The 16,359-nt window shown below is 35.5% G+C and overlaps 1 protein-coding gene across 6 annotated transcripts in view; it reads right to left on the reverse strand.

The window, feature by feature from the left end:
- Window positions 1–246: 246 nt before the first annotated feature.
- Window positions 247–16,359, reverse strand: part of ARAP2 (ArfGAP with RhoGAP domain, ankyrin repeat and PH domain 2) — a 402,708-nt gene continuing 386,595 nt past the window's right edge. For 5 of the 6 annotated variants that reach the window (XM_075499897.1, XM_075499898.1, XM_075499899.1 and 2 more), the window contains 5 exons: window positions 15,618–15,700; window positions 14,195–14,230; window positions 13,640–13,703; window positions 9,042–9,170; window positions 247–3,767 (listed from right to left, as the gene is read on the reverse strand). In XM_075499897.1, the coding sequence (XP_075356012.1) occupies window positions 3,414–3,767; window positions 9,042–9,170; window positions 13,640–13,703; window positions 14,195–14,230; window positions 15,618–15,700 (666 nt within the window). In that variant the 3' untranslated portion in view covers window positions 247–3,413. Of the gene's footprint in view, window positions 3,768–9,041; window positions 9,171–9,623; window positions 9,801–13,639; window positions 13,704–14,194; window positions 14,231–15,617; window positions 15,701–16,359 lie in introns of those variants that run through there. The other variant, XR_012775490.1, reaches the window with a different exon arrangement.

The following is a 16,359-nucleotide window of genomic DNA, read 5'->3' on the forward strand; positions in this document are numbered from 1 at the left end:
TCATGCTTACAAGTCAGCTTTACACCTATGATGGTTGCAGAAGTCTAACAAGGTAATGATGAACCTGAGATTTACTGAGATTTTAATCCTAGTCTTCCCACTCTTATAAGCCCATACATAAAATACCTGTGTCTCATTTAACTTCATTTTGCAGATCAGAAAGTAAACACTTACCAGCCTATTCAATAGCTTTCATATGGAAAGACATACAGAAATCTTTTTTTTTTAAACATTTGTATTGATTTAAATTTTTTCTGAAAAAAATCCATCACCTATTTTAGAGAAATAGCATTTATTCAAATAATTACCATTTATTCTCTGAAAATGACACTTCCCTTACCATTCCACAACATGGCACAGGAACAATAAAAGATCAGCAGCCATTAAGGTATTGCAACAAAACACATTTCCTCTGCAGGTCTTACATGAGTCTGAAATGTGTAGTGCAACAATGATATGTCAGGTAACTGGTCCGAAACTTTGATACCTATATGAAATAATTCATTGCAAATTTAATTTCTACTTTCCCAAATAAACTTTCTTTGGGTTAACACTGTCACCGTGCAGTGTGCCTCTGTGGATGTGCACATAACTGTGCACACATACACATACACAGTGTGAGTGTTTGTGTATATACACATACAAACCCCAATTTAAACATATTTTAGTAAACATGTTTTCTTCTTGATTTTTAGGGACCTTTAACAGCAGCCATACAGATACTTTATCTGTGATACACTTTTGAAATAGAACAAATGTTTCTCTAGTCCTTAGATCCAATAAAAATGCACAAAACATTTTCTTCACGGATATATTCACTTCAATGCACAAAACCCTTCCATTGCTCCATTTATTCCATTAGTGTAGGGGCTTAAATGATGCATGAGGCTTTCAGCAGAGGTGAATGCCATTTTTAAGAACCCAATAAAAAGATAAACAATACAGCAACCATAACTCAATACTGAAAAACATTTACAAATAAAAGTACAACTGTAAACAGTACATTCAGGTCCAGCCTCACACAGAAAGTAAAGCAATTTCTTCTGATGCCATTAGGCCCCGATTCAAATCAGCATTTAAGAATGTGCTTATTAACATTAAGCACTGGCTTTAGTCAATACAATTTAAGTTCAGGCTTATATGCTTTCTTGAGCCAGGGCCTCAATGATTAGAAGAGGCTCAATTACAAACTAAAGGTAGCAAAACAGTCAATAGTGCACTGGGAAAATTAAAATCTACAAACTCATTTCAGATTTAACAACTGGTCAAATATGGTAAGTGCAAAGTCTGAAAGACTAAAGTTGCTTTGTCAGTGCTACATTCCAGAAGAATAAATACACACACTATAAAACATTTGGGTTTGATCTCATTTTCCCTGTACTTCCTAGGAGAGTTGCCAGATACATTATTTGAGTCATTTGTCTAATTTCTTCAATCAAACAAATCATTTTTCCAATTAAGCTGCTCAATGCAATCAAGAATAGAAGTAAATGATGTGAGAGATGTTACGGCACCTGTGACTACCAAAAATAGAAGAGGGGATAAGTGAGCATACGGCTTCTGTATGGGAAGAAATTCAGTAGCAACATAAAGCATCCTCAAAACTATCCGTTAATAAAAATCAAATGTCATTGACGCTGATTAAATTGAATTTTTCCTCTGAAATTTTAAGGAATTAAGAGACTATTTAAAACAATTTTCAATAAACAAGAAATAGTTTAAAATTCTCTCTTCTACCCTAAGAGGTCTGGTCAATTCCAATCAAACTTGAGGAACACTGAAGGCTTCAGTAAGTTCTTAAAAGGCTGATGAAAATGTGTGGCAGAGTGGCTAATCAGAGCACAAAAGGGACAGCAGCAAAATAAAGCAGATGCTGTTATTAATGCCTCCCCTGCAGCAAAGGTGCAGTGTGAGCTCATTAGCTCTCTGCTCTGTTGGTCCTGCTGCTTAACCAGACAGCATCTGCCACCCCTGGAAGCAGCCTCAGCACAGTGGTGCCTTTTGCCCATCCAGCTGCTATGGGACAAAGTAAAAACTGGGATATGCCATGAAAGAGGAAGGAGGCAATCCCGTAGGATAAGTGAAGGTGAGATCCGCAAAACAACTGAAGAAAACAAAAAAAAATGCATTGCTCACATAGGTTTTGTTTTGAAGCCAGACACTGTTTTTTAAATTTATGGAACTCAGGGCTTAAAAACCGAAGTAGCTGCAGGATAGTACCTCATGTGTCTTAGGAACTGCTACCTACATACTCAGAAATGAGTAACTGAGGCTGTCGTCTCAACCTTGGGACCTCTCCTCACACTCAGAAGAGCAGTAGCAGAAGCATTTCCTAGTCCCTGCAAACAGCACACTCTTCAGCTTTGTCCTCATGGTAAAGGCAGGGGTTAATCTTCTCACCCATTTAGTAGCTGGCACTTCTTAACTGAGTGAGTTACTGCCCTTCTGATAGATATGTTTGTGTGGGGACCGTTTTTTCTTAAGGAAATTCATTTCTCATGTGACTATTAAATATTCATCAGATGCCAGCGACTTTGTCAGCACCAAGCAAGCTCTATCCAAACTGATAAAAAAGTCTGCCTTTGTCACCCTGAGCTAACCAAGGTCTGTTTATAAAATTACTTCAGCCTGTTGAGCAGAAAGAGATTATGCTACTTTTCCAATTCATATACGCTTTTAAATTAGGCGTTGCTTTGAAGACTTCTTTTTGTCATCCTCAGCATTCTCTCTCATTGCTTACATGTCATGATCAGATGTATACCACATAGGCACAGTTTTGAGATACAAGAACTAATATGTTGTCTTATCTACTACATCCCTCTCCCTTTTGATTCTTTCACATGCTGCTCTGTCAGAGGACAAATCTATGGAAACAGATACTAATTTTATTCTTAAGTAAAAAAAAAAATTACATGCAAAAATCACTTTTCAAAGCAGATGTTTCTCATTTTTCTAGTGTTAGACAAATAAAAATATTGCAGGCCAACAGTATGAATTTCAGTGTATAACTTGTCTTCCTTCCAAAAATATCTCTCCAGTACTTACAAGATGGTACAGAATATACACAGAGCAAAAGCTTTTCATAGTGCTTAGAATTATTATATCAAACAAAATCGGCAACAAAATATAATAGAAAAAACCATGGTGTCATTGCACTGAACAGGAAAACTTGCAAATTTCAGGAGTTTTACATAATCGGTTCTCTCAGTTCAATCTTAAATTATAATATGTGGCATACACATATACAAAATCAACAGCTGCATATAAACAAATTATATTTCCTCTGCACTGTACAAACTACACACATCAAAAAAGACTACTTTTGCCCAGAAAATACACACACACACAGATATATATAGATATATATATATAAAAATATATATATATATAAAAATAACTTCAGATTCAGGAAATCAGCTGGAGGTTTCATCATGAAGTGCTCTGTTCTTCTGCAGCACTGTATTTAGTTCCTGAATCACATTTGATGGCAATTTGTTATCTAATTCCAAAGTAGTTTTGTTTGTTTTGTTCTTATTTTTCTTCAGTGCCTTATGTGGTCTTTGGTGTAGGTCAGTCATCCCTGCACCTACATCCTCAACAGAGATCAAGCTGTGTTGTGTTTTTGCATGATTTCGCGCTTTCTCCTCCTTCCGTTCCAAACATTGTGCCACAATAGATGCTTTTTCTTTCAAGTTTTTTCTTTCTTCCAGAGAGTAATTTTCATGATGCTCACCAAATTTTTGTTTTCCAGATTGCAGTTCTATATTCTGAGCAAACAAGCAAAGAGAAATAAGATCATTCACATTAACACAATATTCAATAATATTTAGATTTCAATTTTTGCTCGTTAGTTTCACATAACAGTTTAAAAGAAAAATCAATTTTACTCAAGAGCTGAGACAGCACGGTTAATAGTTTCGAATTCCCACAATTTGTGCTATTATCATTGAGTAAGCATTTTTAGTGAGCGCATTTTCTCAATTAGTGATACTTCTGAAAATTACATAAATCTTTCAATTAAATGCACCATGACAATGAAGGCATTCATTTGCATATATTCACAATTTGATTTTTCATTCTACCACAGTAGACTAAATTTTAATGTTTTACAGCAGATCCATATACTCTTAAAAACTCAGAATTCTTAAATCGAACATATACAACTGAGAATGTTGATAACTTGCAATTTTGATAACTTAATGACTGAGCTACATGAATGTACAAAAGATAATTTTACATGATCATATAAACATTTTCAGCAGCTGTTCAGTACTACCTGATAAATTATAAAGACTGCCTGCTTTTTCAAATTTTGGCTAGCGATTTTAAGTAACATACTGGGAACTCAGCTAAAAGAACAAGCTGATGGCAATGCAACCGTTCCATATTGGTGGGCTGTTTTCAAGTCCTTAAGCTGTAGGAAATGAAAGGTAAATCAAATGCTGTATCTAAACTCACAACTAGTGTGGCCCATTAGGAGCACACCTGTACAGTGAAAGAAAAGTACTGAGAACCTGACTTCCACACTAACCCTCTTTCAGGGCTGTTGACTTTTTTTTTTTTTTTTTAAATAAACTTCAGACTAGCTTTAGCTTTCTCCTACTGGCAGAAGGCCTATTTTTGGCTGCAGTGCATTAGATATGCTCCTGCAGAATATCTTCAACTTCAGTTTCATCTGAAAGCAATCCAAGTTCACATGCTCCAGAACCACTCCACCATACGAAGCAAAACAGAGTAACTGAGAACAACGGGAAGATTTGCTCCTAAAGTATCAAGATTCCATGAGACAGCTTGCTCATATGCTATGGATGAATAACTCCATAAAAATCCAGCCAAACTGAACAAGTGCCACACAGGAAAGTTACAAAAAGGACCAAAGTCTCCCTCAGGTTTGAGTATCTTCTAGTAGTCAACAAAGATGTCACACATGAAAGAAGAATTCCAAGATCTCATTTTCTTCGAGAACTGTAAGGCTCTTCCACAAAAGGAATGATCTGCCTACTTCCACATCAACTGAGCAGACAGAGTACAATAAATTCCTCTACCATTCCTTATTTGCCCTATATGTTTTAAAGTGATATTTCTTTCTTCATGAGGACAGCAAACATAAACCCATTGCAAAAAATGAGCGTTGATGCAGCAAATTAGTTGCTGCGTAGGAAGAAAAATAGCAAATATTAAATGAGCTTACATTGAAGAGAGCTACGCTATAAAACAAAGCCTAAATTTGTGCAGTACCTTGAAATTTCACCTGAGCTAGCATCTGTTCAATAGTAAAAGAAACAAACATTTGGATGATACAAATCACAATTTTTAAAAGAGCAGATAAAGGGGTTATTCTATTGATACCACTTCTAGCATTAAGGAGGCTGGTATTTCTATTTGCATTCACCCAGAATGAAAACTACCAATTAATAACGAAGCACCAGTGGCCATGATATGCAAAAAAAAGTATCAGTCCCAGAACAACAACGCACACAAGAGTTCATACTGCTACACAGGTTACCACTGGTGCATGCTACGAAGCAGATTTTAGCTTTCCTGACAACTCTTAAATTCTACTGCCATCAGTTTAAAATCTCCTGCTACCACCTAAGCCAGTAAGAAGCACCCTAATATTTAACGTGTTCAGCTATATTCAGTGAAAAAAAGCTCAAGGCAATTGAGGAACTGTCCCAACGACTCATGAATGCATGGAGTTCTATTCTGCCAAATATTTGAAAAAACTATCTGTGATAACATACACGCAATATGTGAAATGTAAATTGTCATGCAGTACCTTTCAGAAAACAGTAACGCACTCCAAGCTATTCACTGTTATCCAGCAAACAAAGATTAGTTGTAAAATTCAGTCAGGAGCAACAATCTTCCATTCACAGAATTTTTTACCTCATGTTTCAATTTTGCATCTTTTGAGAAGAAAAATACTGACCACACTTCTGAAATCAGTATAGTTCTGCTAATCTGGGTATAGCAGGAGCCCTTAATATAATGAAAGTAGGAACAGATCAAATACAGAACTCAAATTTAAAGGTTGCCTACTTATCTGAAACAGTCTTGTATATTGGCATGTAGCTCCTTAACACAGACTACTACTCAACATTTTGAACTTTTAAAGTAGATTCAGTATATACAGGAATCCTAATTCCCAGACATTTGCATTGTAAGAATATTCAATTGATGGAGCCAAATTCTGTTGTTCAAATTAGAACACTAACAGTTACAGTTGTAAACAGTCTCCCTTATAAATAACATATCAAAATGATGTGTGAACAAAACTGCCACATCAAATTTCTTAATAATATTATTTCTTAGTATTTGATCCACTGCCCACTGTTAGTCACATGCTATAAATTGCACCTCTGGACTCCATACTTTTCTCCCAATAACCCCTAATGTAATAAGCAACAATTTCATGTTAGAAGCAGCTGTTTGCCTCTAAATTTCAGTCCCTTAATCAAGTAATTGGTGAATAAATTGATAGTAATATGTACATCTAACTACATTTTTCCTTTTTGTGCACATCACCAGCAAAAAAACATGGAGCAACTCTACCTGTTTGCAACCTCCATTATCCCCGTGACATACTGTTCCTTTCAAAACGCTACACAGGTATAACCTATTATAAGTCAGTATGGTATTTGACCATGGCTTGAAAGAGAGAGAAAGTTTTTCCTCGCTCCTCAATCTTCCTGTATTTTGAAATAAAATTACAGACTTACTGCATGTAAGTCTGAAATAAATATGAAATAAATTACAGACTTACAGATATACAGCAATGTATTTCTATTTCAGTTAAATGATCCTATATGAGAAATATGCATATTTTAAATGCACTATCCATGTATGCAACAAGCGGTGTAGAAGTAATGGAAATCTTTTGGTTCTATTTGTTATTAGAAGGATTCTTAACTTTACACTGTTTTCAAACTTTCTGTATTATATATTTATTTTGTTAGCACACAATAAAATTACTTCCAATAATGGGAAAAAATAAGACATTCAATATAGACATTTTAGCACAGAACATTAATATTAAACTTGTTGGTTTCTAGGTATCTTTGAGGTTTTGTTTTTTACTTTTTCCCCACTTATCATCACATCACAAAGATGTCACTTTTTTCACCATTTGGAAAATTTACAGTCTCTTTCCTGCCTATATGAAGATAACTTTGATCACATTTCTACTACAAGTTTACGCATTGATCTGTAAACAGACCTCCATTTTTCATAAGCTAGCATCTTTCAAAAAATGCTTGCTCATGTTATTACTTTCTAATGATTTAAAATGGAGATAGTTTTGCTTGTTGGAAGCGTACTACAAATCCACAGAAAGACTGAAGGCGTGGTCTCCAAGTGGATATCTATTGCTTTACTGACTACACTGCTGTACAATGTTTCTCCTTAATAAACCATATCATATACTTACTTTCCACCACTTTTTACTGTTCATTCCAGTTCTGGCTTTCCATGTAAAAAAAGTGTTACTTTTTATTTTCCATTACACAATTTTGTGTTAATCTTCCTAAAGTATGCAAATGCCCTTTGCATGAAACTTCGCTAGATCTAGTCATGGCATAAATAATGAAGACAGTGATCTTCTACTTTTAAGTTTAAACGCAGACTTCCTCTAAGTTGCAGTGTACAAAACATTAGAGTCCTTCCTAATGAAGCACATTATCAACAATAAAAAAATAATTCTAGTACTATAAGGTATTAAGGATTTTAAATCATGAAGCTCAAAATCCAATAAAACCTTTATCCTAGAATGTCTGAATTTGTAGCCAGCTCAAAGAACGTATTGGAGATCTCAACTGTACCTGCATAAAGGACAGGTAAGAGACATACCTAAGGGTTATGAAGCTTTTTGAATTACAAGACCTATGATTTACTTTCATCAAAAAGTTTAAAAATGCAAGCATTAGAAGGAACTTATCAAAGAATTGCAAAAATACTTTCTGAGAGAAGGTTAAAACAAAAGGACAAATTAAACAAAATAGGAAAACCATAATTGCATTCACACTGTATTATACTCATTTGGTAAGGTAGAGCAGAAATGCCTGAAGAAAGCGTAAAAAAAGAAAGATGGAGTTGCCTTTTAGATAAAGCACTACTTCTACCTTTGCTTTTGGTTTGCTATGGAACTGAGTCAGCTTCACCAATCTGTCTCTGTAAGTGGTGATAACACATACCGCATTATCTACCTCTCTTCAAAATCTTCTAAAACATGCAAGAAATAATACTGCATACAGTCAAAGGACCAAGCTGTTTTGTTTCAACACTTATTCTTTGCTGCATTCAGATTAGTTACCACTATTTTTCCCAAGCAGAACAGCGCCTCCACTACCACTGTTTCTTCTCAGCTGGAAGTAAGACAAATAAGTCCTCCCCACAGGCATCAGTATCTCTGTGTGGATACCAGAAATTCGTCTCAAGCTAATATGATAAGGTTGAGACATATCACTAATGCATGTAATGTAGTGACACAGCTCAGTCTCTGCAAAGAGTTGTCACTAAACCCTCTTGTTCTTCTTTGAGACTAATAATATTACAACTTAAATGTATCACAGTTAGTTCCATCTGAGCTTTTCCATTACATTCACACAGCAGATAACTTAAACAGTCCAGTTATTTTAGACAGACAAAAAGATATGGTAGAATATGCATGCAGGACAGTTTCAAGGACTTATTAAAATAAAACTGTAATAAAGTGCACTGTAATAATGTGCATTATATTTCCAGGTAAAAGTCCTATTCACTTTTAATGAACAATCATTGCTCAAAAAAACCCTGAACACAAATGAAAATCCACTATTGATTTACTGAACAGCCAAAGAGGTGATACAAGTTTAGGTCACAATGTTTTTTTACATTAAATTGTCCTAACTGTTCCTTGAATGACAAAACAATGAAAAGCACATTGATAATATGAGCATCTACATTTTATATTTATCCAGCTCTAGAGAGTTCATTATTACTGGACTATTTAAAAACACAGCATTGTGGTTAGAAGTTCTACACCAAGTTTAAACCCCACTTACTTCTGTACTCCTGATTTTACAAGTGTTCTTCTCCTGTTGAATGGGAATTAGTGGTAAGCCTCCAATTTTTGGACTTTTAGTTATAGACTGTTTTCTTGCTTTTCCAGCAGGTGGCCATATATCTGCATGCTGAAGAACAGAATAATCCTTATTTTTGGTGTGCAGTTTCATAAATACACAACATTCTTTTGTATGTAAAACTCTCTTGGAAAAAGCTATCTACTGCACATCACCATGCCTTCCCCTTGTGGGAGAAGGGGGAAAACACTATGGTGCTTAAAATTATGTTAATATTTTGTAAGTGCTGCACAATATTGAGTGAACAGAACCAAAACGTCTCTACATAATTTTCATGCACCTTCCCTCCATACTATGTATCGATACAATTATCTTCTAAGAATAGAAAATATTATCAAACAAGACACACACATTGACTTGATTCACAATTTCAAAATTCCACATAAGCATGCTTTCAGGAGTCCCAACAAAAGTTTCTGAAATAAAATAAAATTACCCTAATTTGCAAACAAGTGTTTCAAAATTTATATTAATAATTTAGGAGAAAATCATTGCTTAACCTACAATAACAACATGTGTTATCCAAAAGGAAATGGCTTGACATTCTGAATGTTCCAAAAACACAATCTACAAATAAACAGATCTGGCTTCAATAATAGTCTGTGCTTTAGCTCTACTGAAACAGGTCAGTTTTGGGCAGAACTCCGAAGTGTGCAGCTTCATTCTGAGTGAAAAACATGACTGGGAAGAGAAGGGAAGAAAAAAACAACATTAACTGAATATTTCAAATAAAACGTTAAAACCTCTTTCTGTAAAAGGTCTATAATGAACTTTCATTAGCAGATCACGTACAATTTCTCATGTAGAAATTTGAGCACATGTGCTTGAAGCTCACAGAGTCCTCTGGTGATGTTAATGGTAACCAGAAAGGTAGCTCTGAGGACAAGGTAATGTAAGAGTATTTTCCTGAAAAAGCTTCAACATGAGATTCTGTGAATCAAAGAGGATGTACAAGGCCTACAGAAGAGTAGTTTCTAAAGCTTCGAGATGAGCGCATGAAGCTAAATCAGCACAATGCCAAAGGAAACTGCTAAGCCAGAACTGCAGAGGAACCCTAATGAAAGCTGAGAATACTTCGTGTAAATATTGGCAAAATACTAATTCAAAGCATCAGTTATAATAATTAGGAAACAAGAAATTCTGTCTGAACATAAGAAAACAACCCTTTTTTACTGTGAGAGTGGTTGAACACTGACAAATTGCCTAGAGAGGTTGTGGAGTCTCCAGTTATTCAAACCTGACTGGACACAGCCCTGAGCAACTTGCTCTAGCTGACCCTACTTTGAACAGAGGGATTTGGCTAGATGATCCCCAGAGGTCTCTTCCAACCTAAACAATTCTGTGATACTGTCCAAATTTGTAATAGATTTTTTTTTCACAGGTGTCAGGATCTTCAGTATCCTTTATTTTTTTAATGGTATTCAATCGTCCTGGATCCATGAAGTAAGAAGTCTCTTCAGGACTGTATACAAAAATCCAGTGGTGGAGCTGTGATCATACTTGCAGATGGTCTGCAAGTAAAAACAGCGTTACTATTAAAAAGCCATCAGAATCAGTGATTATTGACTTAGAACAGCAGTCTAGAAATCAGAAGCCCCAGTTTCAAATTCAGAAGAAGTATTTTATAGATTTACATCTTTATGGAGTAAAAAATTCTCATACATGGTGCTGGCCAGGGTGATGTAACAGCCTGTTGTAAGAGTTCTCCCCAGTGAACACTGCGAACATTTTCTTCCAATGAAACACTGAGAAGGTATTATCTGAAAGAGCAGGTCTTGCCAACCAAAATCAGTTTATTGTGGACCAAGATACAAGAAACAGATGCAATTCAGAAAGTGATTGAGAAACTTTAAGTCAGCTTCTGAAGGAAACTGCCTCCCTTAATTCTCAGCAAGCTTAAGGAAACTAACCCTGTCAGTTAAGCAGCCTGATTTCTCTTTTGTGTCTGTAACATTTCTTAAAATAGAACTCTGGGAAAGTACATCAGAAATACTAGCAACGTATTAGGCCACATAATAAATGTATTTATTCATAGTTTTGACCTATCTGCTCAACTGCACCTCATGGTAATATAACGTGCTTCTCTCTAGTCGATCAAAGGCAATGGAACTGGAAGAATATTATTGTGTCCATCTTCATATCAATTAATTACTTCCAACTGTATGTTATTAAGTGATTTTGTACAAAACTATTACAGAATTCAAGAATCAAGTTTCAGCCATATTTTTCAGGATGATTTTGCATAGAACTGAAAGAAACAATGGTCCTCCTTCAAACCCTCTTAGTATTTACCAGCTTGAAGTACAAGATTAATAACCACTGGGCTAACTTTACTTTCTGTATCAAAAGTACTCTTGTTACTAGATTACAGTGGTATCTACACTTTGCTATTTATATTCTCTGCACTATTTAAGATACAGGAATAAACATTATCAGAAAATGGAAAAAAAAGGTAACAACAGTACTACTATCTTACTGATATTAATTACCAATAAAGTCTTATTCTGCTCAAGCACCGAGGAGCACAGTAACATAGATTTATCTCCCTCCTAATTGCACTGGATCATTAAATGTCAATGTCTTAACACTTCAAAACCTACTTTACAGTATTTTTCAATTTGTAATCTAAGCTATTCCACTGACAAATAAAATGTGGTGCCTGCAGTCTCTCTAACATAAAGGTATTCAAATACTGTGATAACAGCTAAGGTAAAAGACAAGCTATCTTCCGTAAAGATGGCCTCAATTTGAAAATTCTAACTAGAAATAACCTCAGTTGACATTTACAGTTTTCTGATTGAGAAATGGCATAATGTGATAATAATTGTCTGCTGCTGCATGATACAAAACATTTGGAGATCTTATAGTAAGCTTTAGCAACATGAGCCATTGCATTCTCAAGAGGATTTTCACTGTAAATTATATTTAAAGCAGTAGATTGTAATAAGAACAATACAGCAAATCTGCATTGTTAGCACTTAATTTCTCATGTAATTCAAAGACTGACAACTTTACTGATGTCCAGAATGCTGATTAAAAAAAACCCAAACCCCACAAAAAAAAAAAAAACAAAACAACCAAAAATAACCCCCAAAACCCCTCTCAATGCAGCTCATTAGTACTGCTAATCCATTGTACTGTTCATTCATTGGAATGAAGTTTTTTTAAAACAATCGTATTAATTCATAGCAATTTTTTTTTAAAAATGCACATGAAATGATTTAGGTTTTTTTGTTAGAAAAAATATCCTGAACATTGAGCAGTGCCTCTCAGTTTTTTATCTATATTGTCAGAGGAATGTTCTACATACCACACTACCTGATCAGAATCCTAATAGATTATCCTTCTTGTGATTCTACGTCAAAAGGACTTCAACAGTTACCAAGCTTGTATGAGTTATTTCTAAGTAGCCTATATCAATAACCTCTGAGCCTATTTGTTGTGACACCGCTCATGTGATGCCCATGAGATGTATGCCAGGACCAGTGCCTGTTTCCATGGAAACTACAATAGTTACTTCAGTTAAGGGAGCTTTGAATAAGACAAAAATTTGGAAGTCTTCCTTACAAGGCATGCATTGTACTTCTAGCACTACTATCTATGAAGGTCAGATTCTGTTTTAGAAAGCCTCTAAGAAGTATGTATTGCAACAGCCTTGTGCCTAGACCACTCTACGTAATACGCAAAGCTCACAGGTAATCATAAATGTAGTGATATTTATTCACAGTTATATTTCCCAAAGTTCTTTGAATGTCATGGGAGAGACAAGAAAAATCTGACACAAATGCAAAATCCTTTTAAAACCTTAAACTATGTTCCAGTCTCCTGTCAGGTTGAATTCTTCCCATGTCTCTTACTCCCACTTCCTCTTATGTAAATATTAAATGCCATTTGCAGGGATGTTAAATGGCACTCAAACGTACACCCTCCTTACCCACAATCTAGTAGCACGCAGATTACTTAATTAGGATAATGCCTATCCAACACAATGAATTGTCAGTGTTAACTAAGCTAACCTGGATACCAGAGAAATACAGCTGTATTGGCATGGGTCTGCGACAGGGCTAGCTCACACCACTATGTTTTTAAACAGGGCACCCTTCTTTCATGACTACTTTGCACGCGGCATCCAAACTAGTGAGCAGAGAAATAGCACTCAGGCATTGTGGCACACAGGTCAGAACTTCACCCAGAAGAGGTTTATTACTGCAAAGGAAATGAGTTGTCTGTCTTTAACCAGCTTCTCCACAACAAGTAGGAGAAAAAAAAAAAAAAAAGCCAGAATATAATGTTGTTCTCCATTACTCTCAAAGTACTCAGCTTTCATATGAAAATGACATTATAAATAATAGTCTTCATAGACTAGACCATCTTTCTGAAGTTTTATTACATTGAGTATTCCAGAAACTTTAATGGCATTGCAACTTCATCTATAACATATCCATAGCACATACATATGATTGTTTAATAGGATTTTCGTAACAGCAGTAAAAGTTACATTTCTTTGATCAGATTAGTACCTGTGCAGTAAAAATGCTGATCATCCACTCCATCTGTGCGTCTTGTCCATCACAACATATATACCTAGAACGCAATGTATAATTAACAAGAAAAACAACAAAAAATCCTGTTGCAGTTAAACATATTAAAGAATAGGCTTTGAAACAACTTCAAACAGTGCTTACATTCATTTATGAATGTTGTCCATATTTATTATTAACACTCCCATAAAAAGATAGGGAAATATAAATACTTCAAATTAGCATTTTACCCTACTTTGAAGACAATGCGTGTGCTTCATTTAAAGTATGTGCATAGGTTTAAAATCTATCATTCTAAATTTATGAAAATAGTTTGCTTTATGGCCACAGAAGGGAGACAGACACCTAACCCCAAAAGATTACCAAAACATATGGATTATGACTGTTTAGTTAATTAAGAAAAACATAGCAAAAATTCAACATGCAAGCAAATTAATGCCCATTAGTTTTCAAACATTCTTATTTTGAAATTGAACATTTCAACAAATATTAAACATTGAAGTTAAACCAATCACGTGTTTCGTGTTTACCTACCACTGGTGCTTTTCAGAAAATACTGCAAGTCCCCAGCTGAAACAAATAAAATTTTCAAAAATTAGTTCCAGAAACTCAAGACAGGGACACATTCCTCCAACTGAGATCCATTACCTTTAGATAGTGCTTTTAAGTGGAAAAAAATATAAAATTACAAAATTTAAATGTGTACTGCAAATCTAGAATCAAATTGTGGGTTTAATGATGGATTTTGCTCATTTTCTCACAGTTGATTCACACGTAAATGAACATTCTGTTCTGGACAAAGGGTTATAGCCAAGCCCTGCAGATGATGGCTAACTACTTGCCTCATTTTGGCTGTGGCTGTACTTTCTGAAAGCTGCCAGAAGTAAAACTGCTAAGATGGTGCCCAGTAAAGAGTCCACTACAGTGTGGAAGTCACAGAGGGAAGAGATGCTTGCACTATAAACAGAAGGAATCAGATGAGTCTACAGAGATTTAAAAATTGCTGAAAATAAAGGGAGTAGGTGCACAATGAGGCCCCTGAGGTGAAACAAACACAAACACTCACACTCCTGGAGATCCAGAAGAGACTTTGCAAAGTCTGCTTTTAAAAGTAGACTGAATATAAACCTCAAGGAAAGAACCTACCTGCAAAGACTCGTTTACATAATCTTTTTATTCCTGTTTTGGACTAATCTCCTACTCATTCTGTGCTTAACTCAAAAAAAAAAAAAAAAAAAAAAACAAAAAACAACCCACCAACTTTTTCTCTAACAGAGCAAAGCTTTGAAATTTATAGACTTTTTTGGGGCATTTTGATGTGCCAACTGTAAAGGAAAAGTTCAAGCAGGTCTGTTTAAAAGCTACAGCCAACTTAGAATCCCCTTGGGACAGGATCTTATGTACATTGTCTCAGTGTCAGCATTCTGGAAACATCTGAGAAAAACAGGTATCATTTTTCACTGCTCTTTTCCAGAAACATAGTCACTGACATTTGTAAAGGGCTCTGTAGTCTTCAGCTAGAAGAAGAAACATCAAAATAACAAGGATCCTGAAAAAGGAAAATCCTCTACTGAACAGGGACTGTCATAAAGGCCATGACTAGTTGGTTTTCTCTTCTTTTTTCTTGGTGCAAAGAAGGTGTGTCCACCAATGAAATGCAGGACACATACTACAAAACTAAGTGAGCTAGCAGCAAACATATCCACAAGAGATAATACACTTAAGATTAAGAAAAGCCAATCAATAAAGTAATTTCCTAGCACAGAAGAGTTAACATGGAACACAAAAACAGGGATAGAAACAGAACAAATAATATTATAGAGGATAATTTAATTCAGCATACTTCAATTGGCTTCTTGATTTTCCTTGTTCCACAATGTTTTATGTTCCCCTTTCTTGATGATACTACAAGTACCATGCTACACAGTGTTTAACTTCTTTTCTTTTCTAGTCTTACTTTGTTGGTGGCTTCATTTTCTTTTTCACTCCAACATAAAGCTTCAGGGAATTGACAGGCAACACTTTTTCAGGTTTGCTAGCCTGCAAATAAAATAAGATTCTAATTAGTATCAGGAATGTGCAAAAGAGAAAGTGCCACATGACTGTCTTCATAGTTATGCTTCTTTCATGGGCTGCACCCCTCTTTTCTAACAGATCATTACATTTTTTCTCTCTTTCTTTCCCATTAACAAAGTCTGCCAATCACTATTACTGGAAGCAGACTAATTAAGAACTTGAGGTCCACGTGAAGTCACAAAACTGTAACACAACTGGAATAATGAAGATGTGGTGGTACAAAATCACGAAACTGGAGTGGTGTAATATATGGACACAAGCTCTTCAAGAGAGACAGTCAAGGAAGATGAGGAGTGGGGTTGCCCTCTGTTAAAGGAGCTCTTCTATGGGATGGACAATATCATGCTGACTATTTGCTTCAGATCACCCAAATCAGGATGAAAAAAAGCAGATGAAGTCTTTAAACAACCCAAGGAAGTCTCTGGATAACAGATCCTGACTCTTATGGGGCAGGGGATGGGGAAGGCAGGGCTTTGCTCTCCCTGGTATCTTCTGGAAGGGCACACAGTGGGACACAAGCAATCTCGCTGGTTTCTGGAGGGTGTCAGGGACAACTTCTTGACACCAATACTGGATAGGCCAACAAGGGGTGATGCACAGCTGGATCCGCTATTCACAGACAA

Source organism: Mycteria americana, chromosome 4 (genome assembly GCF_035582795.1).
Source record: "Mycteria americana isolate JAX WOST 10 ecotype Jacksonville Zoo and Gardens chromosome 4, USCA_MyAme_1.0, whole genome shotgun sequence".
NCBI lineage: Eukaryota > Metazoa > Chordata > Aves > Ciconiiformes > Ciconiidae > Mycteria > Mycteria americana.